This window comes from Zootoca vivipara, chromosome Z, assembly GCF_963506605.1.
Source record: "Zootoca vivipara chromosome Z, rZooViv1.1, whole genome shotgun sequence".
In the NCBI taxonomy this organism is placed as follows: domain Eukaryota; kingdom Metazoa; phylum Chordata; class Lepidosauria; order Squamata; family Lacertidae; genus Zootoca; species Zootoca vivipara.
The window spans coordinates 6,536,612-6,562,259 of NC_083294.1; the positions used below are offsets into that span (position 1 = coordinate 6,536,612).

At 45.6% G+C, this 25,648-nt stretch overlaps 2 protein-coding genes across 2 annotated transcripts in view; one reads left to right on the plus strand and one right to left on the minus strand.

The window, feature by feature from the left end:
- The window catches only part of ASTN2 (astrotactin 2), a 605,773-nt gene that overhangs the window by 431,833 nt on the left and 148,292 nt on the right, over window positions 1-25,648 (plus strand). Inside the window, 1 exon segment of the mRNA XM_035112940.2 lies at window positions 20,237-20,502. Within this exon segment, the coding sequence (XP_034968831.2) occupies window positions 20,237-20,502 (266 nt within the window).
- Window positions 61-14,477, minus strand: TRIM32 (tripartite motif containing 32). The gene is made up of 3 exons (XM_060270347.1): window positions 14,419-14,477; window positions 8,131-8,204; window positions 61-3,519 (listed from the first exon to the last, which is right to left on the minus strand). Exon 3 carries the CDS (start codon window positions 3,464-3,466, stop codon window positions 1,520-1,522), a length of 1,947 nt encoding a protein of 648 aa, XP_060126330.1. The 5' UTR covers window positions 3,467-3,519; window positions 8,131-8,204; window positions 14,419-14,477; the 3' UTR covers window positions 61-1,519.

Genomic DNA, 25,648 nt, shown 5'->3' on the forward strand with positions numbered 1-25,648 from the left:
TGCAGTACCTTGGCCTTCCCCAGCCCACGTTGAGAATGCAAGGGCCATGAAAACTGGAGCTTTTCAGTTTCTTTCTCCCTCCAGCAAACCAAGCCACTACAGAACCAGCTTGAAATCATTTCCCCGCCCCAGCATTTTTGCAAGGGCACCGCTGGAAGTTAACACCGTTAATTCTGGCAGATTAACCCTGGGCAACTGTGTCCTATTTATGCTTAACAAGCTGGTTTCCTTTCTCTCCAAGACATTTCAGTTACATCAGAGGGTGTGTTTCTTGTCCCATATGGGCATGCCTAGGGTATGCTAATTCACCCAGCTGTGGTTTCACGCTTCATATGACCCAAGCCATATGCCCATTGGCTGATGAGCAAACCCGTCTGTTACCTTAAATAAGGCCTAGCGGCATCGCTGGGAACATAGCATTTTGCTGTGAACGGAATTGAGACGTGAAGCCATGGCACCAGGGGGGGGGGGGGAGATCCCCTGTAATGAAATAAAAAGCTGCCTTCCCCCATCTTACGGACAAGTAGCTTTTCTGTATGGTGCAACTAGTAGAAACCCATCAAGCAGTGCAGCGGTGTGGAATGCTGGATATTGAAGGTGCAGAGTTAAACACATCGTTTGTCAGATTTGATCTTGTTTATACTCCCAATTTCTCCTTCCCCTAGCAAAACATCAACAAGAAACATGACTTTCCAAGACATTTTTTTTCAAGCAAGAGACAACACAAAAAGTCATGAATCAAAAACAAATCTCGATCAGTTCCCATGCAGCAATGCTATCGCTGCTGTTCAAAACAAAAGGTTCATGAACATAGAATCTTAGGAGACAGTTTTAGCTTCAAGTCAAGTTTCCTGCAGTTGCAGCAATCCAACTTCATAGTGATCAATGGGCTCAAAGTCAGTCTCTCTCTTGCACATGCACACACGCACACACACGTTGAGCGCTAGGGCTCTGTTGGCACTGTAAGGATGGATAAGATCCTGGTTTGGGGGGAGGGGGGTTGATTTCAAACCAGGACTGTGGTGATGAAGTGTTTGTGATGGCTGGGTTGCGCCAACACAGTTGGGAATTTTAAAGGATTCAGTAGTGGGGAAAGTACTACCAGCTACTGTGGTGAAAAGGCCAATGAAAGGAGACTGGTGCTGGAGCCCTGATACGCATGCAGTAGCAGAAAGTGGGGGTGGAACCTAAGGGTGCAATGCAGGAGTGAGAACTCAACACTAATAAAAGTCCCAGCTCTCTTTTATCAGCATTCTCCACTTACTCAGGAGATTTACTTAGCTAACTTCTATTTCAATCGTAATAAAACGTGCACACACAAACACAGAGATTGCCTATCTTTCTTCTAAGAGCACACACAAAAAAGATGGCCGCTGCACCAGTTCAGCCAGGACTGCGGCACACTCTGCTTGAAAACTATGGCACTGAATGACAAGTCAGTCTACTAGGAACAACAAAGGAATCTCTTGTGTGGACACACGTGTAAACCCCACCCCCCAAACACCATGCCTTTTTCCTCTCAAGGTGTGGAGTACCTCCTCAGGTGGTAGCTGTAGATCTTAATGCAATGTTCCCAACAGTCCAAGACCAAGAGCTGTCCCTTGGGGGTGATGGCTATGCCAACAGGGCATGTGAGTCCCTCCCGGATTAAGATGTTATAGCCACCCGCTTTTGGAAAATGCAATATTTCCTTCCGGCTGCTGTCTGCAACGATCAGGTTCCCCCGGGCGTCCACACACATCCCTGCAATGCACCGGAAGTCCTCGTTCTCCGAGAAGAAATGGCTGATCTGCCGGCCAAGATGCCCATCTGGGCCAACGGAACCAATTGAAAAGCCTCCTTCCAAGTGGTGCTCGTGTTGGCGGTTTTCAAGGTTCAAGCCCAGCCCCTGGGTGAAGTAGATAGTCCCTTCGGTGTCGCAAGTCACAAACTTGGGGCGCACGGCACTACACAGGCAACTGTACTTCACAACCCCAATGCTGCGGTCTACTGTGAAGCACCAAAGCTTCCCCCCTTCCACATCCGTCACTACAAACTGCCCCGATGGGAGGGCAGTGATGCCCCACGGCTTGCTTAGCTGGCTCCTGTGGCACGCCACGCAGTGCCCGTCCATCGTGTACACCTTCACAGAGTTGTCGTAGCTGTCGGTCACACCAATCAGTCCATTGCAGTTCATTGTGACAGACAAAGGAGTCAGGTTGGGCAGATCTGCTCCAAGAAAGCTGAGCACAAAGCTGTCAATGCCACTGGGACTCCGGCGGATTTCCTTTAAGAAGCCCTTGCGGGTAAAGACTTGGATTCGAAAGTTTCCACGATCTGCTACAAGCACCTCCCCCTGGGGAGTGACGTGCAGGCTGACGGGCAGGTTGAAAGTCCCTGGAGTGCTGCCTTTAGAGCCCATCTTCTTGAGGAAGTTGCACTGCTGGATGCTGCCGGCTGCCTCCGGCATGCGTGGTTTGGTGGGTGAGGAGCAACTGGGCAGTGAGCTGACATCTGCGTCAGCCACGTTTGCCTCCCTGAAGGAGGCAGAGGCCACTGCTACCATCTCCACCTGCAATTCCTCCACATTGATGCTTCTGGGTTTTTTAATCACTTGTCCAATCTGCAGTGGCCCAACATGGCCTACCTTGAGGAGCTCCACTTCTTGCAGGGTCAGCTCTTTGGGGAGGCTGTTCATCAGTTCAGGTTCCTCTTCATCACCCTCTTCCTCTAAGAGGGCTATGTCTCCTTGTTTGATTTTGGCAAGGAAGTAGTCACACCGTGACACAATCTGCACCTCGGCGATGTTCAGCAGGTAAGCCTGCTCCTCCATGATCTGGCTGTTCACTTTCTCCACCTCAGAGAGGGAAGTGGTGAAGAACTTTCGGGATCTAGCAAGCTCCTCTTGGACTTTGCGCTCCTCTTTCCCATACTCCTGCAGGACAGCTTTGTACCTAACTTGAAGGTCCTTTGAAACTCCTTCCAAAGTTGCCTTCCTTTTCTGCAGGTCCCCCATGAGCTCTCGCAGCTGGCCAAGCCGGGCCCCGAATTCCCTCCTGCGTTCGTCGGCTGCCTCTTTGATAGCAACCACGCCATGCCCCCGCTGCGCATGCTCAGCTTCTTTGCACGATTCACACAAGACCATGTCACAGCTCTTGCAGAAGTGCTTGGGGAGCCTCCGCCCACAAGCCTTGCACATGAGGATGCCCACGGTTTCGCTGAGTCCCGCTGTGTCTATGATCTTCAGCACGGTCAGGTTGTCCGTCAGCTGAGCCAAGCTGGTGATCCTCGTGATTTTGCTGCAGAAGGGACAGCGTATCCCATTGATGCTGTTGGCTAGGAGCTTCTCAGTGCACTGTTTGCAGATGGTATGCCCACAGTGCAGGAGCTTCGGCCTTACGTGCTCTTCGGTAAAACATTCCATGCAGATGGGGCATTCCAAGACTTCGCGGAGTGCGTCCACATTGAGATGAGGGGCAGCAGCCATGACTTTGCAGGTGAGGTCAAGAGGGGTCGCATTTATCTCAGCTGTTTTCGATGCTGTTTGGGAAAAGAGAAGGATAAAAGATTTAAATCCTGGTGTGTGCTTAGCCCTTCCAATATTCTGAACCAGGCTGATTTAATTACACTGCTTTTTTAAAAAAAAGTGTAGGGTTTTTTTGCTTTTTTAAAAAAAGGTCTCATGACTTTTTTTGGTGGGGAGCAGGAGCTTCTAAGACTAAACTGGACATAGAAAGAGCTTTCACTGGCCCAACTGAGAGATTCCTTACTTCTGCATCCCTCTACCTGTGCCTACTGCTTTCATTACACCTCTAGGCCACCACACCCTTCAAGCTTTGAGTGGGTTATAGTTCTCTCTCTCCCTCTCCCCCCTCCCTCTCTCACACACAACCCCCAGATTGGGCTTATTTCTTTGTTTTTTGTCACACTAAGTAAAGCCATGGGCTCAAAATGTACAATTAAATAGGAATTTTAACCTTCACAGCGGAACTGCCCCAAGTGGAAAGGAAACTTCACAAGTTGCAGTAGCTCTGGCACTGAGCAGGTCTGGATGTGGAACAGCCTTTTGAGAGGAGCACAGTATGTACCCCTGGCCTTTCAAAGACTGACTCTGCACATGCCATATATGTAAGGGGCTGGCACGGAGCATCTAGCGCAGGGGTCGGCAAAGGTTTTTTGTCTTGGGCCAGTTCACGGTCCCACAGATGCCACGGTGGGCCGGAGTGTGTGTGCGCATGCCTTCTGGTGCGGAGGAGGCATGCACAGCTTCCCATTGGGAAGCCAGCCAGCATCGCAGAAGGTTGTCCCCGCTCTGCTCCGCACCAGTTTGCATGGCAGCTGACCGAGTGGGAGGCGGGGGTCCATCAGCTGGTTAAACGACCCCCATGGGCAACCTAAGTAGGAATGCCTCTCAAGTAGAATGTTACTCTTCAGAGCTGATGATAAATATAATCCACCTTAATCAAGTTTAACATGATTTGGATTGAGAGAAGGACTGCAACTCATTGCCAGCACACGTGCTTTGCATGCAGAAGGTCACAAATTCAATCCCTGGCAGCTCCCATTAAAAGGCTCCATTAGAATAGGTGTGGGGGAACCTTTGGCTCCCCAGATGTTGTGGAATTACATATTCCACCATCCCTAGGCACTGATCAGGCTTTCTAAGGCTAGTAGGAGTTGCAGGCCAGCGGCACGCAGAAGGCCAAAGGCTCCCCACTCCTGATGGGAAAGATCTTCCTCTTTCTGAGATCCTGGAGGCACTGCCAATTACAGCAGATGCTACTAAGATACATGGAAAAATGTATTTTGCGGTATAAGGCAGCTTACCATATTCCTAGCATGGTATAGAATAATGAGGGGACAAATAGACTAACAGAGAAAAGAGTACGATACGAGAAGGACATATGGGAGAGAGAATGGAGAGCTGCAGTGTTGTTTCTACTAAGAGAATGGCCAAAATAATAGCCATGACCAACTTAGGTTGATTTGAGCTGTGGGGAACCTTTGGCCCTCCAGCCCCAACAAATATATGCAATGGACACGGATAATGGGAGTTGTAGTTCAGCAACAGCTGGGGGGGGGGGTAGGTTCCCCTAACCTGGTTAATTCCTTTGTGACTACTCTGTGTGTAACTTAGTGGAGGAGTACAACCTATAATACCAATTCATATTTTTTGGGCAAAAGATCTCAATTTTGGGGGTAAGCCAGGCTTGGGAATGTGGGTGTGGCATGAATGAACAGATTCTTTTAGTGACTAGCTCACCTTCACACAGCTTCAGCTGCATGCATGTAGCTGGTGAGGGGCCAGAGCTATGTAGCGAGCGCATGATTCACACACATATTTAATTTCTGGAATTCTTAAAAGATGTGAAGTTACAATGTTGGGAGAGATGCCTGCCTCAGTCTTTAGAGAGCCACTCTGAAGAGCCATGGCTCTGTGGTAGAGAATCTGACTTGCATGTAAAAGATCCCAGCTTCAATCTCTAATGGCAACTGTGGGTAGTAGGGCTGTGAATGTCTCCTGTCTGAAGTCCTGGAGAGCTGTTGCCAGGCAGTGCAGGCAATACTGAGCCAGGTGGAGCAGTGGTCTGACACAGCAGAAAGTGCCTTCATAACAGGAGAGAATGACCACAATTCAGAAGTGGAGCATATGATCTCTGCACCTCAAAGCACAGGTCCAGTCACCAGCCTCAGGTAAGATGGGGCGTGGGACAGGACTCCTGGCTGAAACCCTGGAGAACTGCCAACAGTTAGATATGATGGTTTTCTGTGTTCTGTGTTCATAAGAGGAGCATAGCTCAACAGAGTGGCTGGGGGAACCCAGCCAGATGGGCGGGGTATAAATAAATTATTATTATTATTATTATTATTATTATTATTATTATTATTATTATCTCTGCTTGTGGGGTGTCCCAGATTCAACCCTTGGCGTCTGTTGTCAGTAAGCAGCATACAGAGCTGGATGCAGGCATACTCTACATGCAACATATACAGGTTTTAGTTAAAAGGGTGTAGTGTGAAAGAGTGCTTGAGACCCTGTGGAGCCACTTAAAAGTGGAGTGGAAAGAAAAACCAACGATCTGGCTCATTGTAATGTAGCTTCAGAATAGGAAGGCCCATCGCTCAGTGGGAGCTTTCATGCTACCTGGATTAAGGTTAGAGATTGTGAAGCAATGCTGCCAGTCAGAGCATGCAGTACAGGGCTAGTGCCTTGATTCCGTATGGAGCAGGTTCGTGTGTTTACATACATTTGTTCACCCCTGTGGAGTTGTACCATTTGTTGGGTATCAGAAATGGCAAAATAAAGATCCTCTTAGGTTACATGTCAAAGACCATGTAACACTGCTGCTTACTGTGGAGATGAGTTTGGATAAAATGTGAAGAACAAGGGGAATTGACTGGGTGAGGGCAATCTACCACTCTTGATACTAGTCACCCAAAACAATCCTTCAAAGCAAGAAACTTCAACAAAAACCATAGATCTGATGTCTCCTAGCAGGCTTCATGCTTTCAAGCCTCAGTGTTCCAACCAGTGCTGGTACAGCAGGGGTTAATCAGGTGCTTAAAATATATATATGCAAAACTCCTGTGTATTTCCCTGTGCAGGGTCACATTCCTAAGCAATACCCTCCATGTGGACATATTTTTGGTAAAATACATGTAATTTCCCTTCTCAACTATACTTAATTAGTTTTGTAACAGCCAGATATCTTGTACATACTGTATATGAGACAGTATTGTAATCCCAGTTCCCAAACCACTTCCCTATTCCTTTCCTTTATATTAAACTCTGCATTCTCAGGATTCCAGCTGTGCTGACTTCAAAGTAGTTAAGCCATTGAAAGCCATTGAAAAAGAGCCACACAAAACAGGTGGCATCATTAAGCCATTTATGTGATAGGATAGAGATGGTCTTCATCTTTCTCGTGGATTTGCAATTGGGAAACCCTCTAGTTCTACGCAAGAATACAAACTTCGTATGCAGAAGATCTTGGGTTCAATCCCTAACATCTCCAGCTAAAAGGATCAGGGAGCAGATGACGGAAGAGATACCAGCAGGTGGTATAGTATTGAGCTAGGTGAACCAATTGTCTAACTTGCTATAAGGCAGTTCCTATGTTCCAAATGCTTGGTCATTAAAGGAAGGGCGGGTGGATAAGAGAAATCCAGCACAACTGCTGGGATTATTAGAAAACATGAAGCTAGAGATGCATGACACTGGCAACCCCTGGGATAGACAGAAACCTTGTTTTCATCCAAATTGGTAAGGACTAGAGCCCTTTCATAAAGCTCATGTGTCCAAATGCTTCTCCATATAAATGTTTTTTTAAACAACAGCAACAAAATCCCTACCCACAGAAAGCTAGCATGTCAGGGTGAAGGGTTCTGCCCTAGTCTTCTCTCCAGCATATTGAATTTCTGTGCGCAGGGACTGTTTTTACTGCTTTGTGTGGGTTCTCATCTGCAGCCCATAATGCTACAGCCCTATCGTAGCAACTTTAACACCTGAGTGGTCAAAACTCCCTAAACTGCTACCAAGCAGAATTTGATTATTAGATTTTTCATGGATGCAAGGCACTGAACTTACTGGAAATGCACTTCCAGGAGACATTGCTTGTTAATCTGCACATATACAAAACAAGCAGGTTCGTGAGTTTCTTTGAGGTTTCTTGGTTTGGTAAATTGCACAGAGGAGCTTCTGAAATGAGCTCCAAAAAATGGAGAATGAGAAAGTTGGTGGCTTTTTAATAAAAGAGGGGGCTCTGGACTTTTATAAAACAGTTAGCTGTTTGTGTGTGTGTGTGGGGGGGGTGCAGTTAAACAATGAACTTGCACATCTTCTGCTTATCAGCTGCCTATAAAGTATGACTGCAGAGAGGCAGAAGTGCTGGGGAATTTGTAGAGATAACCAGAAGGGGATGGAGGATTCCAGGCATGGAGGCACTATTAAATAAGACACTGGCCACATTCTGCAGAGACCTACTTTTTAGCAATAAACTGCAATCGGTTTTAATAACAAGGCAGATTTGTGGCTGGCGAAACTAAGTAGTGTTACCGTTTTATTAGTACTAAATTCACATCATAAATACACTGTGTATTCGGATGCAGTTACTGGAAATAATTCAGCAACACAGCCAACCCGGTCTTTACCTCACTTGTGGTAGATGATCCGTAATGACATCCAAGCAGTCTTTGTCTCCTGCTTCTCGTGTCAAGGCAGTTCCCTGGATACACAGAGGCAAAGAGAGGGGGAAGAAAATTGCAGTTAATGAGCAAGTTTCAAGTTGCCCCCACCCTGCCCCCAGAAAGTGCTTTAGATACTCCAAGAAAACTACAAGAAACATGGTTAGCAATAAGGAGGTATATTCATTGCCAAAGTAGTGATAAGCCCAACACTTCCCAAGCTGAATTCAGCTCTTAACAGTAGAAATTTAAATCTAAAGACAAAAACAGTCTCAAGCACTATATTATTTTCACTTCCCTCTGTGCTAAGCATGAGCTGAATCAGTTGGGTACAATTTCCTCGTAGGGACCCAATTTGAATAAAATTAGTGCTGGAAGTATAATTCGCTTTTCACAATGGTTTCTCTCTCCCACCCTAAAAGGGTACATTTACTCTATTTTGTTATTTTCCAATTTATTTCATTTGCAGATGAAATGAAACCTAACAAACACAGCCAACAGAGGTGGTTTAAATCTGACTGAGCTGCACCAGAATTCTCAGTTGCATTGTGCAAACAGCTCCCTCTGAGTTTGGGTTTACTGAACAATTTTGTTCTATGATGTCGAAAGCCCAGAGCGTGGTGACAGTTCTGGGAGAGAACAGCTTGAAAGGAATTATCTTCCAAGGGATAAATTCTGGATAGAGGGGTGTGGGCTTAACCCATTCCATGGCTTGCGGTTCCTACCACCACCCCTTTTCCACCAGCTGCTTGCCCTTCTGCTGGGATTCTGGACACATTTTTGCTATGGTTGGGGAAAGGCTTGCAATGAGAGAAGAATGGTTGGGTTGGGTGGTGGGAGGGGGCAGTTGAGAGAAAGATGGAGGCAATTTTGGGGGAAGTGGTGCATTGCCCACCACAAATCATGTTCCCCTGATTTTTCAGTTCAGTGGCCACCTGAGCTCCTGTGCCCATGGCTCCTGCCAAATGTCTAGAATGAACTCACACCCACAAGATCTGACCAGGCCATACCATCGGTATCTCTGTGCTTCCAGTTTTAACAATGACAATAGTTTATAACACTGAACAGAGGTTTTAATATTCAGGTTTAAAGTGATGTATAAGAGTGGTAAGGACCTAACAGAAGCAGAAGACATCAAGAAGAGGTGACAAGAATACACAGAGGAATTATACCAGAAAGATATGGAAAGATATGGAGATCTCATACACCCCAGGTAGTGTGGTTGATGACCTTGAGCCAGACATCTGGAGAGTGAAGTCAAATGGGCCTTAGAAAGCACTGCTAATAACAAGGCCAGTGGAAGTGATGATATTCCAGCTGAACTATTTTAAATTTTTAAAAGATGATGCTATTAAGGTGCTACACTCAATATGCCAGCAAGTTTGGAAAACTCAGCAATGGCCAGAGGATTGGAGAAGATCAGTCTACATCCCAATCCCAAGGAAGGGCAGCGCCAAAGAATGCTCCAACTACCGCACAATTGCACTTATTTTACACACTAGCAAGGTTATGCTCAAAATTCTACAAGGCAGGCTTAGGCAGTATGTGGACCGAGAACTCCCAAAGTGCAAACTGGATTTTGAAGGGCAGAGGAACCAGAGACCAAATAGCAAATATGTGCTGGATTATGGAGAAAGCTAGAGAGTTCCAGAAAGACATATACTTCTGCTTCATCGACTATGCAAAAGCCTTTGACTGTGTCGACCACAACAAACTATGGCAAGTTCTTAAAGAAATGGGAGTGCCTGATCACCTCATCTGTCTCCTGAGAAATCTCTATGTTCTAACAAGAAGCTACAGTTAGAACTGGATATGGAACAACTGACTGGTTCAAAATTGGGAAAAGAGTACGGCAAGGTTGTATATTGTCTCCCTGCTTATTTAACTTATATGCAGAATTCATCATGCGAAAGGCTGGACTAGATGAATCCCAAACCGGAATTAAGATTGCCAGAAGAAATATCAACAACCTTACATATGCAGATGACAGAACCTTGATGGCAGAAAGTGAGGAGGGATTAAAAAACCTTTTAATGAGGGTGAAAGAGGAGAGTGCAAAATATGGTCTGAAGCTCAACATCAAAAAAACCTAAGATCATGGCCACTGGTCCCATCACCTCCTGGCAAATAGAAGGGGAAGAAATGGAGGCAGTGAGAGATTTTACTTTCCTGGGCTCCTTGATCACTGCAGATGGTGACAGCAGTCCCAAAATTAAAAGACGCCTGCTTCTTGGGAGAAAAGCAATGACAAACCTAGACAACATCTTAAAAAGCAGAGACATCACCTTGCCAACAAAGGTCTGCATAGTTAAAGCTATGGTTTTCCCAGTAGTGATGTATGGAAGCGAGAGCTGGACCATAAAGAAGGCTGTTCGCCAAAGAATGGATGCTTTTGAATTTTGGTGCTGGAGGAGACTCTTGGGAGTCCCATGGACTGCAAGAAGATCAAACTTATCCATTTTGAAGGAAATCAGCCCTGAGTGCTCACTGGAAGGATAGATCCTGAAGCTGAGGCTCCAATACTTTGGGCACCTCATGAGAAGAGAAGACTCACTGGAAAAGACCCTGATGTTGGGAAAGATGGAGGGCACAAGGAGAAGGGGGCGGCAGAGGGCGAGATGGCTGGACAGTGTTCTTGAAGCTACAAACATGAGTTTGACCAAACTGCAGGAGGCAGTGGAAGACAGGAGTGCCTGGCATGCTATGGTCCATGGGGTCACGAAGAGTCGGACACGACTAAACAACAACATAAGGGAGTAAGTACTATACAAAAAGTGTTTTGCTAGCAGTTTTATTCAGCTTCAAGTCTTATAAACACACTCTTCAGTACTCTAGGTGCACACTTGACTGAAAGAAGTTCGCATTGTTGGGGTGCTTGGAAGGGGCACATACATCAGCAATTGCTCAGCAGAAACTCTCCTAAGTGAAGCTTCTCAGATGGGGGGGGAGTGTAGTTGCTTGGAAGACTGCTTAGCAAAAGTGTGACCAAGTGTGCAGCCTTGACCCCGCAACTGAGGGAGCCAGGGCCGCCCAAGTAAAGTTAGCACACCCTGCAGCATGTGTGCATAGCCGCTGCTGAATTTAGAGGGGGCAGCCCCCTCTTGGAGTTTTTTGGGGGCCCTCAGCCCCCCCCCATGGTGCCCCTGAGTGTGACCATGATTGAACAAGACTCTATGAATGTGGAAATAAGGCAAATTAACCACGGATACAGCTGGAGCCATATGTAAACAAGCCAAAGCGGTCTGCTAACATGAAGATGAAACAGCACCTTGGTATCAGAAGGAAGCCCTTCCAAACCTCTGTCATTTATGCAAGGAAGAATGGCACATTAGGAGATCTGGCTCAAAGCATCCCAGTTTGGTTAATAACAAAGGGACACGTTGCTGGTTGTCTAAACAAATCCCAGACCTAGAAATCCACAAGCCTCTCTCCCCACTCCCTTAGTGTTCATTGTAGGTGAGTTTTTCCCCCTAATGTTAAGGGAAGTGCAAGAAGAAAATTAATTCAAACTGTGGCAGATCGGATTTAGGCTGACTGTGGAGAAATATTACTTAATTTGTAACACTCAAAACCACTTTAGCCACTTTGCTGTACTTGCAAGCAAGGCAATTAAAAGATTTGAAAGAGCAAGTTCGTTTTAACCCCCTAATAACACAGTTGGTTTATAGTGGCTCATGTTGAAGTGCTGTGGTGGCATTTATGGCTTAAGGAGGAGCAGCACCACCACAGTTATTTAGGAAGGAAGGAATAAGGAGATCTGGGAGAGGCAGAATCATTTATAATCGTCAAATACTGACACCCAGGAGTTTGGAGGGCCAAGGTTTGGGGATGCCTACTTTAGACACACACTAAACACACTTTCAGCCCTGTACAAACAAAAGCACCAGTGCAGGAGCCGAAATGAACGACCCTCATTGTGGCCCTGTCGCCCTGTACAGTACTGCATGGATGACTTCTTCTGAAATAGGTAATCCAGTACCCATTAGAGCAGGCATGTCAAACCTGCAGCCCTCCAGATGTTTTGGCCTACAACTCCCATGATCCCTAGCTAGCAGGACCAGTGGTTGGGGAAGATGGAAATTGTAGTCCAAAACATCTGGAGGGCTGCAGGTTTGACATGCCTGCATTAGAGGAATGGAATATTAGAGGAATGGAATATAGTGGACTGGAAAGTGAGGTCTTATGTCTCATCCCCTTCCTTCCATATCCAGTGCCACTTTGTATATTGACAAGGTTACCCAAGTATGGAATGGCTTTGCTGGGCGTGCCAAATGCAGGGCCAATCTAAAGCATTTTATAATTTATAACTCAAGGGGATAACCTTGACAGTCACACTCTCTACTACGGTTATTCTCCACATCTGTTCATGTAAATCAGGCTTAGGAAAACTACAACTCCCATCATCCCTAGCTAACAGGACCAGTGGTCAGGGATGATGGGAGTTGTAGTCCCAACACATCTGGAGGGCCAAGTTTGCCTATGCCAGATGTAAACGGACTTATTTGCAGTCCTAGGTGTGCTAATAATAATATGCTACTACCAATAAAGGATTTGTATTGTGCTTTCAGGTGTTCAAGCACTGTACAGAATGATCCAGCTGTAGGGAAGCCACTAAGGTGGAGGAGAAGAGGGAGACAGATTCCAGAAATACTTTTCAGCCCCGTGGAACCTTCAATGTGGGGTCCCACAAGGCTCGGTTCTATCCCTTATCTACTTATCTGGCTGCTGCTACAGGTGAAGGAACAAAAATAATTTAAAAAGAGGAGACAGTGACAACACTGCTAGGCTATCCTAATGTAGATTAGGAAGTTGATTGTCAATTTTCAAAGAATCCACAAATCAATGTGTATGTGTGTGTGTTTTCTATGTAGTGCTTTCTATAGTAAATTGTGTGACTTATCAAAGCAAAGCTAAATTTGGGTTTGTATATGTTATGGCATGGAGAGGGGAACATGTATTGCAATGCAGTTGCACTCAGGACACTTTTTATATGCTATCTTGGAAGTTTACTTGAGAGAAGGCAGGAAGTGAGCTGTGTGCCCCAATGAATTTTATTAATAGTTATCAATTCGACATTATTACATTTCCCCCTCCAACCCTTCTTTCAAACAGCTCTTGATTCTCCCCACCACCTTTATAATCTTCATAGTGGCCCTGTGAGGTAGATTAAGCTGAGAGACATTAAATGGCCCATGGCTTTCCAAATAAAAGATGGCACTAAGCCAGGGATTTAAAGTCATGCCTGTCCAGTCTTAATTCCAACATCCTGATATTGGAATATCAGTTAGGGAACTGGAGGGGTAAAAATATTTGGCCCATGAGGCTTAGAGGCTTTTGTGGTGTATGAATTTTAGTTGGGTGCAGCACTGATCACATGCTGGGCATGGAGAGAGAAAGAGATTTTTCTATGCATGAAATCCATAGATGTCTATGGAATTTTCTGTGCACGCCTTAGCTCAACATGAAACTGGGGCTTCTTTCAGGGAGCTCTTGTCAGAGACCCGCAGGGGGACTGAAGATTATGCCCTTCAGCGTCTGAGAGATAAGTGTTGCTAGTACCTCTGGAAGGATTTGGGGCTCCCTATGCAGGAAAAGACTGTGGGCTCCTCTTACCTGAAAGGGAATTTTGGCACAAATCTGCATGCAGAATTGTGGCTCCAGGAAAATGCAAAACTTCGGCTGTGCTGCCGCTGCCGCTTGCTCTCTCTCTCTCTCTTCGACCCTCTCTCGCACATCTTTCCTTCAGTGGGACTTACTTCTGAATAGAAAGTGTGCTCCATGCTGGCCTAGATGCCCGTTTTAAGGGGCATTGAGCAGCTGGGAATTAGGAGAACAACCTGCTTTTGTATTGTACGGTGTGTGTGGGTTATATATATATATATATATATATATATATATATATATATATATATATATATATATATATATATTGACGTGTCCTTTGTTGCTTTTTTTTTGAAGCCAACAAAAGACGTCCCGTCCCCCCCCCCCCCGCCGCTCGGATTTCCGCATCTGTGGTGGGCCGGAAGCTGGACTTTGGCGAGGCCTCTCTGCAGAGGGAATGATGCTCGCGTCTCTTTGCAGGATGAAAGAACGAGCGTTTTCTGGGCGCAAATGAGAAGAGTGGAAGTTGCATGGGGATAACTGGTTGGGGAGGAGATGTGCTGGGGTCGCCCGGTTCCTGCCCATTGCCCCCCTCCCTTTCCCCGGTGCGGCCACCCCTTTTCCCCCAAACAAAACAGAGCCCCTCCCTACCTGCAGCTTTCTCTCTCTCCTGCAGCTGCATCAAGCCTTTGTCCCCACCATCCTCTGCGCATGCGTGAAGGGGCCTTAGCCGCTCCCACTTCTCCCCTCCCTCCCTCCCTCCCTCTGGCACAACCCTCATTCGCTCGGCAACGTCGCCTCCTGCGAAGCTTCATGGGAGTTGAAGTCTTCAGGGGAGGTCTTCTTTCCTCCGCTTCCAGGAAGAGTTTTGGGGCTCAGGAGTTCGAATCCGCGGAATACCCGAGGCGGAAAATTGTTTCAGGCATTATTATTATTATTTTTATAATAATAGTACTAGCAGCAGCAATAATGGAGACTGAGAGTCATCCAGCTTTAATGCGACTTTAGGGCTTTAAAACCCACACACAACAACAGCTTTGTTTTTCTTTGGGAGAGTAAAAAGCGTTTGCTGTACTAGGTGGTTTGGGGGTTTTTTTTAGATCATTTTTGTTTTGCATAACTTTTTTTTTCCAGTTGTGTGTTGCTGTTGTTTTTAAAAGGGCTATGCACCTGACAAATACAGTATTTGCTTTTATCAGCCAGACTTAGACTTTGTAAAGTGTTATTTGTATGTAGGGTGTGTGGGCGCCCAAAGCTTTTGTTCTGTTGTTGTTGTTGTTGTTGTTGTTGTTGTTGTTACTACCCCGCCTTTTTCTGTGACGGGATTCAAAGATGCATACAGTTAAAAACAACCATTAAAAATCAAGAACAATCTATCATTAAAACAAGAACAATTGAACATTGACAGAATTAAAATCATATACATATGCGGTATCTATTAAAGCCAATGAAATAATCGCAATAGAAACAGAATGGCACTATCCGTTTAATTAAAAGCAATCAATTCCTAGATGTCTTCATCTGCCAGCAGAAGGACAAGGAGGCAGCTAGTCTGGCTTCTCCAGGGTGGGAGTTTCCAAATCTTATTGCAAGCTTTTTATACTGTGCAGTAGTACCTCATGCACCAATCGCACCAATCCTGTACCTACTTGCTTCCAACATTACTTCAGAGTAAGCCCCCTTGAGGGACTTTCTTCTATGTAGGGCACATTAAATGATCGCCTTGTCAATACAGGTGTCTAAAACAGTGACAAAAAAATTAAATGGAAACAATTCAGAGATGTAGCAAAACATATATATATATATATATATATATATATATATATATAGGGCACTTTAAAATCAAACAATGTGAAATAAGCTAAAACAGAAAAGACTAAATCACCCAACAGACTTGTGGTTTGTTTTTGTTAAGCTTGTCCCTTTAGGTTAATGGTTGCAACCCTTAACTCCTCTTTGTTACAGGCATGGAAAGAAAGGTCTCCTCTAGCGAACCCCCTCCCCACCTTTTTTAGTGCTACCACTCACCCTTTCGAAGATGGCATGGGAGGTTACACTGGGTGCTGCCTGATGACCTGTTTATCTAGCATCCATCTTGATTTGTTTACAGAGAGATTAGATGACGTTCACTACCTGATAAAGAATTCTGATTCGTTTGAAGCTGGGTTAGATGATGTTGTGCCTACCATCTGAGATCATCATAGAGTTGGAAGGCATCCCCAAGGGTCATCTAGTCCAACCCCCTGCTCGAACCACCAGCCTTCTGGTTAACAGCCAGGTGCACTGACTCATTGTGCCACAGAGGTTACCCCGCATTCCCCCTGGTGCTTTCCCCCATCACTTTCTTTAATGAAGAAAGTCCAATATTTGGGGGAGCTGATGACGGACCGCTCAATCAGCTATCATTGTGCTGCCTGTGCCTGAACCTACATTAAAATGGACCCAGAATAATCAATTTAAATGGGAATGGGATAATGACTGTGCTGTGTGTGTGTGTGTGTGTGTGTGTGTGTGAGAGAGAGAGAGAGAGAGAGAGAGAGAGAGAGATTTCCCTTTTTAAAGCAAATTACATCATCAAGAGCCACAAGTTGTTTTGGGGTGACCTGAGTAGTAGTGACAAGACCACACTGTTTTCTGGGGAAACCAGAAGACTCCCATTTATGATAAAGAACTACCCGCAGAGGTCCTGGTCCTCTCTCTGCCCAATCATGCCACACAGACATGGTGATTCAGAAAGAACCTGGCTTTCAAAGGGTGGCAAGCCACAAGCCTTCTGCCTGCCCATTAAGTTGACTAGGAGGCATTGGAAAAACGCTCCTTGGATTGTGGCTTTGAAGAGAAACACCCAGCTGTGCCCCCCCCTTTGGCTTATTTGGATACAGGTAGCTTTCAAATCTGCTGCTATGTGATGAAACTTTGATGGGAGACAGCAGGAATCATAAGTTGAGCAGGGCTGCGCTCCATGCTTTAATAAAATTGTTTTGGGATTACTAACCAGCAGGCAAGGCAGTAACGTCACAATGTAAGTCTTGTGGGGCCCCAACACAGCTAGCACCTTGTAAAAGTGACTTTCCCTTCCCGCTTTTGCAGAACTTTAGTAGAGCAAGTTAAAAGCCTTTCCCTACTCTGGTCTGCTCAACTCAACTCAACTCAACTCTGGTCTGAGTGTGCTGCCAGGCTCTTGTTATGACTGGGAGATGTACCTTTATTTAGCATTTGTGTACTGTATTTGAATTGGTCAGACTTTGCCAGGCCTAGCATTCAGTCTAGTTCTTGGGAAGATCCTTGAATGCTGAAGCAAGAGTATTATGGGAGGAATTCAGTGTTGCGCTAAGTGTTGTTTTTTTTAAGGGTACCCAATCGGTATGCAGTACTGATACCTTTTTTCCCTAGAAGGAAAGCACTGAAGGTGACCTTTCCATCAGGGAAAGGATTTTAGTTTTCCAGAGGGAATTACACCCTGTGATCCAGGGTCCGAATCCCCATAAAATCATGATGCTCACTGTATGACCTTGGACCGACCACAGAGTCTCAGCCTGTGTTACCTCACTTGGTTGTTGTGAGGGTAATATGAGGTGTGGGGGTGGGGGTATGAAAAACCATGTACGTCACCTTGAGGTGTTTGTAGGATAGAAATGTAATAATAAACCAAACTCTTAGAATTGTGTCCAATGCTCATCCCACTCATTGGACCCATTGAAAGTAATGGACATGACTAACTTACATACCGGTAGATTAATTTCACTGGGTTGTACCAAATGATAGTTCTACCCAGAATAGACCCGTTGAGATTAATGCACAAGTCTGATTTCGGTCCATTTATGTTAATAGGTTCTGCTCTTAGTGGAACTTAGTGGGCACAACACTTTACTTCTGCACCACTGTCGGTTACATATTCATTTGATAGATGCATTGCCTTAAAAATAAAACCCTGTCTTCCAAGTGCGTCATTTCCCCGTATGCTTCAGGTATCTATGTTTTGTCTGATTTTTAGCATCATGCATACATTTATTCACTTAAATCTCCTTTTGACCCACTTGCTGTTGTTGTTTAACCTTTTTTTCTTTTTTGCAAAAAATAAAATAAAATTGCTTCATAGAAGAAAGTGGAGGTGAGGTGATTATGTCACTGATTTCCAGCCAGACAGAGCTGCCATGTTAGACATAGCACTCATTTCCCCTTAAGCTGAACCCAGAAAATAAGATTGCTCGGCTCGGCTAAATGCAGCGAGTGTCCTTTCACAGCACCCACCTCCTCAAATTATCTAGCTCAATTGTATTGAGAATAGAAATGCAATAACAGAAGCACTCTTTTCGCCTTGCTATGAGGTGCCTTTTGCCACTGCAATAAGGTCTCGCCAAATATTGGAGTTGGATGCTGTTTCCTCGTTAAATAAAGGAGTTGCATAAGTTTAGCCTGTTTTGGACCCTGGATCTCTGCAGAGGGCTTCTGTTTTCAAACACAGTTGCTTTTCTTGAGACTGCAAACAATGCCACCTTGAGATCTCAAAGTCTGAGAAGGAATTTTTTTTTGTCTGTCTTCCTCCCCTCTCACTATATAGGCCACTTCTCTTCACCAGACGTTATAACTCTATAACTCCACTGGAGGGCAGCAAAAAATTACATAAGCCAGTTTTTAAAGCACAGCATGCTCTCCCTGAAAAGTTGAAGATTTAGGCATGGATGGTGTGTGTGTGTGTGTGTGTGTGTGTGTGTGTGTGTGTGGTGTCTAGTCTCCAAGCAGTGGGAGATATCGGGGTCCCATCACATGCCCTGTGGTTTCCTTGGAATGAAGCTTGCTGGAGACTGGTTTCTTTGTGATAAATATGGTTTTATTTACACTTCTTATTCTTCTTTGGCAATCACTCGTAGCTGAGTAAGATTGTCTTCCATAAACACGGTTTTAACAATGGGTCCGTAAGTGACTGTGGAGGCCAATTCTGGATCCCCATGCCCTTCCACAGTGGGGACATTGGTTTCCAGGTGGGAGTTGATCACGGTGTAGATTTGCCAAGCGCGCCTTCCTCTTAGCACGTTTTCCCCTTGTGTCCTGAGATTGAGTTTCTTCAAAGCCCATGATACCTTTGGTAAAGGCTGTTCTCCAACTGGAGTGCTTGCAGGCCAGTGTTTCCCAGTTGTCAGTGTTTATACTACATTTTTAAAAGATTTGCCTTGAGACAGTCTTTAAACTTCTTTTGTTGACCACCAGCATTACGCTTTCCATTTTTAAGTTCGCACACATATACGTAGGCTGAATGTAAGATAGGAGGTCTCAGGGCAGGAGCACCCCAACAGATATTTCTCCTTCATTCAGTTTTCTTTTTTGGGGGGGTGTCCCAAAGCCATAACATTGATTTCAGCACAGAACTTTGCAGCCTACTTGCTCAGAAGCTTTTCTGGCAAACAGAAGGTGCCACCTAAGCTGGTACAGTGGTACCTCTACTTACGAATTTAATGTGTTCCGAATGCACATTTGTAAGTCGAAAAAAATTGTAAGTTGGATCCCATAGGAATGCATTGGGAGAAAAAAATTCGTAAGTAGAAGCAACCCTATCTAAAAATTTGTAAGTAGAAAAAATCCTATCTAAACCGCATCCAAGATGGTGGACGGAGCTCCGTTCGTAAGTAGAAACATTCGTAAGTAGAGGTACCGGTACCACTGTACAACCAATTAATGGTGAAGAGGATTCTTTGGCTAATGTGGTTGGTGCCCTTGTAGTTCCTTTCATTGGCCAACACTTAATCCCTGTCTATTGTTCCCTAGCTCTCTAATTCAGGACTCGCCATGGGTGGCTCAAATGCAGATAATTGGCAATTTAATTTCAAAACAACTTAAAAGGTGTTGAGAGCTGGGAAGATCATCTCCTCCACACATACGCACAGATCAACCATATTTTACTTTTGATTGATGAATGCTCAAACCACATCCTCATACAACTATTACTTGCATCCATACAAGCCATTTAGAACACTCCATCAATGAGCTATTCTCCCCCCCCCTCTGTGCTGGATGGGATGTGTGCTTGTTGGGTGGACAGTTGAAGACTAATTGTGAACTTAGAGGATAAGTTATGATAGCTCTGTATCAGCCTTTCTGGGAGAACTCTGAAATTTGCAATATTAGAATAAGAAATATATATTTAGAGGATAAATCCTCAACATCAGCCCATACAGAACAGCGTATTCTGTGGCCACATAATTCTGTGTGGTATTTCTATGGGGTGGAGGGGTTGAGCCCAGAAACCTGGCGTGGGGTGTGTGTGAACAAATAGGATGAATGAAGTAAGCTGAAAAGAGGCATAGGTGGCTGAAATTCTGAACAGGAGCACTCCACGTTGCACTATTTTGTTGCAGGTACCACTTTTTTATATATCTACTCTAAAATAATTTACCTGGGACTAAACTTTAGTGTTTTACTTTTGTTCCCCCCACCCTCCATCCCACCTCTCCCTGCTCTGTTCCAAAATCAGAAACAACTGAACTAGGTAACAAGAAGGAACTGAAGTCCATGCCATTCATCACCTACCTCTCAGGCCTGTTGTCTGCCCAGATGCTGTCAGATGACCAGCTGATATCGGGTGTGGAGATCCGCTGTGAAGAAAAGGGTCGCTGCCCTTCTACTTGCCACTTATGTCGACGCCCAGGCAAAGAGCAGCTGAGTCCTACACCTGTGCTCCTTGAAATCAACCGTGTGGTCCCTCTGTACACGCTGATCCAGAACAATGAGACCCGGGAGGTGAGTGGAGCAGTAGATGAAACTGGGGAAGTTGGTAGAACATTCAATTTTCACACACCAGCTGTTCAAACTATATTAAAACACCTTCCTGTTGGGGGGCAGAAACTCCTATAATTCCCCTTTCATCACGTCTTTGTAAATACTCTTGAAGTGCTATTGTTTCTGTACCTTAGGCCTGTCTTGCTCCCTGAGTTCCATTTCTCTTCAGCCAATGCAAAACATATGGTCTGGTGTCCCTCTCAGCCAGTGGTGGAGTATTATAATGGATGTAAAGATACCTGAGTCCTGCTTTTCCTTTAGAACACATGGTTTATACCTGTGATCCTCTCAGTGACAGCACCATGGGGCTTGGCAGAAAGTATGCAGGCACAGTTCGTAGCAGTGTTCTGGTATTGTAACCCTGCAGTGAATTTGACTTTGTCCATGAAAGCCTTGGAACACACACTTTCAACTCAGTGCACAATATTTCATCAATAAAAGCATCATCAATTTATTTTTTGCTTTCTTTAGAAGAGTGCTAAACTCACTGTTTTCCTTTTTTTCTTCACACAAACAATTGAAAAAGACAGTGAGAGAGAGAAAACTTCAGCTGAGTACGAAAGGCAGAGGAGATCCTATTAGTGAGCAAGCCCAGAGAGCTACTACTTTATTAATCCATTTCAACTTTGCTCACTAAACTCCAACATCTCCTAGTCAGGCCTTTAAGATATATCAGACCAGTAACAGGCCTCCTCAAACAGACCATCTAAAAGCCCTCTGAAAAACCTTGTTGGTTGCTAACTTATTTCTGCAGACAATGCGCCTGGCAGACAAAACTGAGTCCGAATATCCTAGTGCAGGGGTTCCCAACAAAATTTTCTCAAGGACCGCTATCATCGAGCCGCTGTTGTGACAAGGACCCCCATTAATTCCTAATCCTAAAATTAAAAAGTGAGAGCCAAATTAAGAGTCTTTTTATTTATACGTTTTTTACAGTTACGATTTAGGTTTAATGGACACTGACAAGATCGGTTCGAGAGTCACTAACTTACTTGCTTGAACATCAAATGCATTATCTTCCTCTTCATCTGTAGGCCTTTGTCATTTTAACGAACCACTTTTTAACCAACGGTCCATTTTTAACTACGCGAACTGTAGCTTCCGCGAGAAACAACGCTTTGTTTACAAACACTACTGTTTTGCAAAGAGGCAGCGTGCGCCAGGGAGGAGGGAGGGGAATGGAGAAGACAGGGTACCTGCGCAGTAGCGCACAAATGAAGCCGACGCGCGCAAAGCATCTTGGGGAGGTGAGCGTTAGTAGAATGCACGCGCTGCCTCTTTGCAAAACAGTAGTGTTTGTAAAGCACCACCTAACGGCATACAGCAGAACTACTGTCTCTATCTAATTCTAGTTTTGCGCTAGACTCTGCTCATGCAGGAAGCGTACAAAACAAAAAATCTGTTATCATACGAAATATATTTAATGTATTTTTTTATTCTAATAGCATCTTGCGGACCCCTCTGGCATAGCTCGCGGACCCCTGGGGGTCCCCGGACCACCTGTTGGGAACCACTGTCCTAGTGATTGTAGAGCACACTGAACACAACAGCCAATCTGGCTTTGGCTGTACTTTGGCTCCACTTTGCTGAAGGAACAACTTATACAGTATTTTTTTGCTGCTTTGTTGTGGAATATTTAAAAAAAGAATGATGTAAGGCCAAATATCAATAGACTTGTCTCATCCAAAGGATTTTCAGACAATTAGTAGATCAACATGTATTTTAGGTCCATTGAGATTTTGGTGGAGCTGGCAGCATTGGAATAAGTTCAGGGCATAAAGTTGTATCTCAGTTTTGCCTGGAGGTCTGGGGTGCCTCAACCTACCTCATTCAGTCTGCTTGGCCTTGTACAGGCATAGGCAAACTCGGCCCTCCAGATGTTTTGGGACTACAACTCCCAACATCCCTAGCTAACAGGACCAGTGGTCAGGGATGATGGGAGTTGCAGCCCCAAAACATCTGGAGGGCCAAGTTTGCCTATGCCTGGCCTAGAGGCTGCTTGACTTTGTCTGAGAGTCTGCTGTAAATTTAGAGAAGGAAGAAAGAGTTGAGAATTGACTGCAAATCACTATGGTAGGAACTTAGCAGAACCAGGGCTGAAGGGTGGAGCAAGAAGACATTTGAAGGCAAAGGAGAACATGAGCTGGTGGGCAATGTAGGCACACTAGAAGAAGTGCTGCATTGATTCCACTGGTGTGCTCACACTGTCTCGACTTCACCGCCATCCAGTCATATCTTGGCAGTGGCAGTTATGCCAGTGTCAGGAGGGTGTCTCTGGAGCAGTGCTCTACCATTCTGGCTGCTCCTGGTTGTGAGGCAGGATGACAAAAAGGCAAACGATTGATGGTGAGCAGAGAAAGGAGATTCATGTCAACATTTTTTTTATGACACCTGAGCAGCAAACAGCAGGAATTTTGATGGTATCTCTGTCGTGTGCTTAAATCGGAGCCAAGCTCCTTCTCCTTCAATTCTCTTTTTAGCTAGAGTTAGGTAGTGTTTGACTCTCTTCTTAATTGATAGATAGATAGATGACCATTTTAACTTTATTTGCTGTCTTTGGTCCTCACTGGCTCTTATTGCTGCATTGTGGCATGCAAACACTTCGTTCTTCTCTGAGCTGGCCCTTAGCACCATAGAGACTTTAGGAAGCTGTTTCATCACAAGTTTGATTGGGCCCATCTGACCCAATATCACCTCCTCGGGCCCTCAATGGCTGCCTGGGGCCTTCTGCATCATCTGCAATCTGCTTTAACTGAAGGTACCAGGGATCCATCAGGGGGACTTTTCTGTGACTGAAGCACGCACCCTACCACTGACCTTTGATCCCTCTCCATACGGTATCTTTGTAAACCTTTGTAAATCAGGCTCCTTGAGTAAGGAAGTTTTGGTTTCCCTTTTGGCAGTGGTCTTTTCTAGCTATACCAGACATTTGGAAGCCTAAAACTAACAGCAGTTCTTTGCACCATCCAAATCTACATCAGTAGCCACACAGACTGTTTCTCTCTCACAACATCCCTGCTGTACCATCAAATTGCTGTCAAGCAGAGGCCAATGGAATGTGCCCACATGGCCACTGGAGGTCAGTGTTAGTCTAACAGGTGCAGGTGAACTTTCCTTGGTGATACTTCTTGAGGTTAGCTACTTGGCTCCTCTTCTTCCTTACTTCAAAACACTGAAAGAGCTTACATGTTAATTATATGTAGATTTATTTCCTCTCCCCCATGGCCCGTCTTCATCTCGCCTCTCACTCCCACAAACCAGGCCATTGTTTCTACCATCCCAAAATGACAGCCCTGTTTAAAGTCACTTACCGGTATTAGCACCGCAGCCTCCACTTGATTAAGGTGCTTGGAACACACCAGCTTGCAACAGCTGTGGGTGGGATGGGCGAAGTACAGGTCTGGAAGTAATCACAGGTAGTGAAGGTATGGCCACCGTTCAGGCCAAGCTGACCCACTCTCCTTTACCCCATGGCAGTGGCGTGGGAGGGGGCTGAGGGGGCTGTCACCCCAGGTGCAGTTTTTAGGGGGGGGCGCATCACAGCACCCTGCCCCACCGTGAGCTATTGCATCCTTCTCAGCACCCTCCAGCTTGGGGGGGGGGGCGGTGTGGTTGAGAAGGTCACAACAAACGTGCCCCATCCCCCCCCCGCGAGCCCAGTGCTGCTTTTGTGAGTGGCGCTGCTTGCAGGGAGGCTGCTGTGAGCTGTTGCGTCCTTGCCACGGCACTCTCCAGCTGGGTTCTCGGGCCAGGGCGCTTTTCTGTTGTGTCCTTCTCAGCCGCCCCCCAGCTGGAGGGCACCATGGGAAGGAAGCAACAACTCCTGGCACCCTCCCTGAGAGCCCAGCACTGCTAGCAAGAGCAGCATTGGGCTTGCAGGGGCCAGGGCGCATGACTGTTCATGGTGACCTGCAAGCCCAACATCATTTTTGCACTGGCTCCCTTCCCCACGACATGGCCTGGCAGGCCACCACCCCTTCTGCCGCTGCCTCCCGCCGCCATGACATGACCTTGTAGCCTGCCACTGCTTCTGCTACCACCTCCCGTCGCTGGGGTAAGGCCTTGCAGGCCGCTACTTCTTGTGCCTCTGCCATGAAGCCTTGCAGGTTGCTGCTGCCACCACCTGCTGTGGCCATGATGAGGACTGCAAGGTTGCCAATCTGGCAGTCCCAGATTATTTCTCTTCACTATCGCCATAGCTGCCAAGTCTCCCATTTTCCCCAGGAAAACCCCTTTTTTACTTACCTTTTCCCGGTGGTCCCCCGTATCATTTCGTCTCCCGTTTTTCTCCATGATTTTCTCCTGCCGGCGGCCATTTTTTTCTTTCCGATTTCCCCTTCTATGGGCACCAAAAATGGCCGCCGCCAGCTTCAAAAGTCACATCTACGCATGTCTGGAAGTGCATAGACGTGACATCCGGTGTTGGCGGCGGCCATTTTTGGTACCCATAGATGGGCGGAGCAACACCGGAAGTTGCGTCAGTGCACTTGCTGACATGCGTACAAGCGACTTTTGAAGCCAGCGGCGGCCATTTTTGGTGCCTATAGAAGGGCAAAGTGACACCGGAAGTTACATCGACACAACTTCCGGTGTCAAATGGCTGCCGGTCCCGGATTCTGCAGTCTGGAACTTGGAAGGTAAGACTATCGCTTTACTTTGAATTGTCCTGAATTTGGTAGTTAAGCAAAAAAAAAACCATAAGTCCTGTTTGGATGCATTTTGGCTTCCCTGCTGATGAAAGTGACAGTGTGGTGATTGATCATATCATCATTTATCAGTTTTAGACCCTTAAGTAGTAGCAGTTGCCAGGACATTACCCTGTTCACCTCTGCATAGTTCCATTCTTATTTCAGACATCACAATATATTGGTATGTCACAATGTTTAGCTGGTGATATATCACGATGTTGAAAACCAGATATTGCCCAGCCCTAGCGCCCATAGCAGTTTTATCAATATATGAGTACCAGAAGCACCTCATTTTAACACACACACAAACACACACACACACACACACACACAGAGAGAGAGAGGTACACACACTTATAATAATAATCAAAATGAATAAAAAAATTAAAAAATGTCCTGTGGCACCTTAGAGACCAACT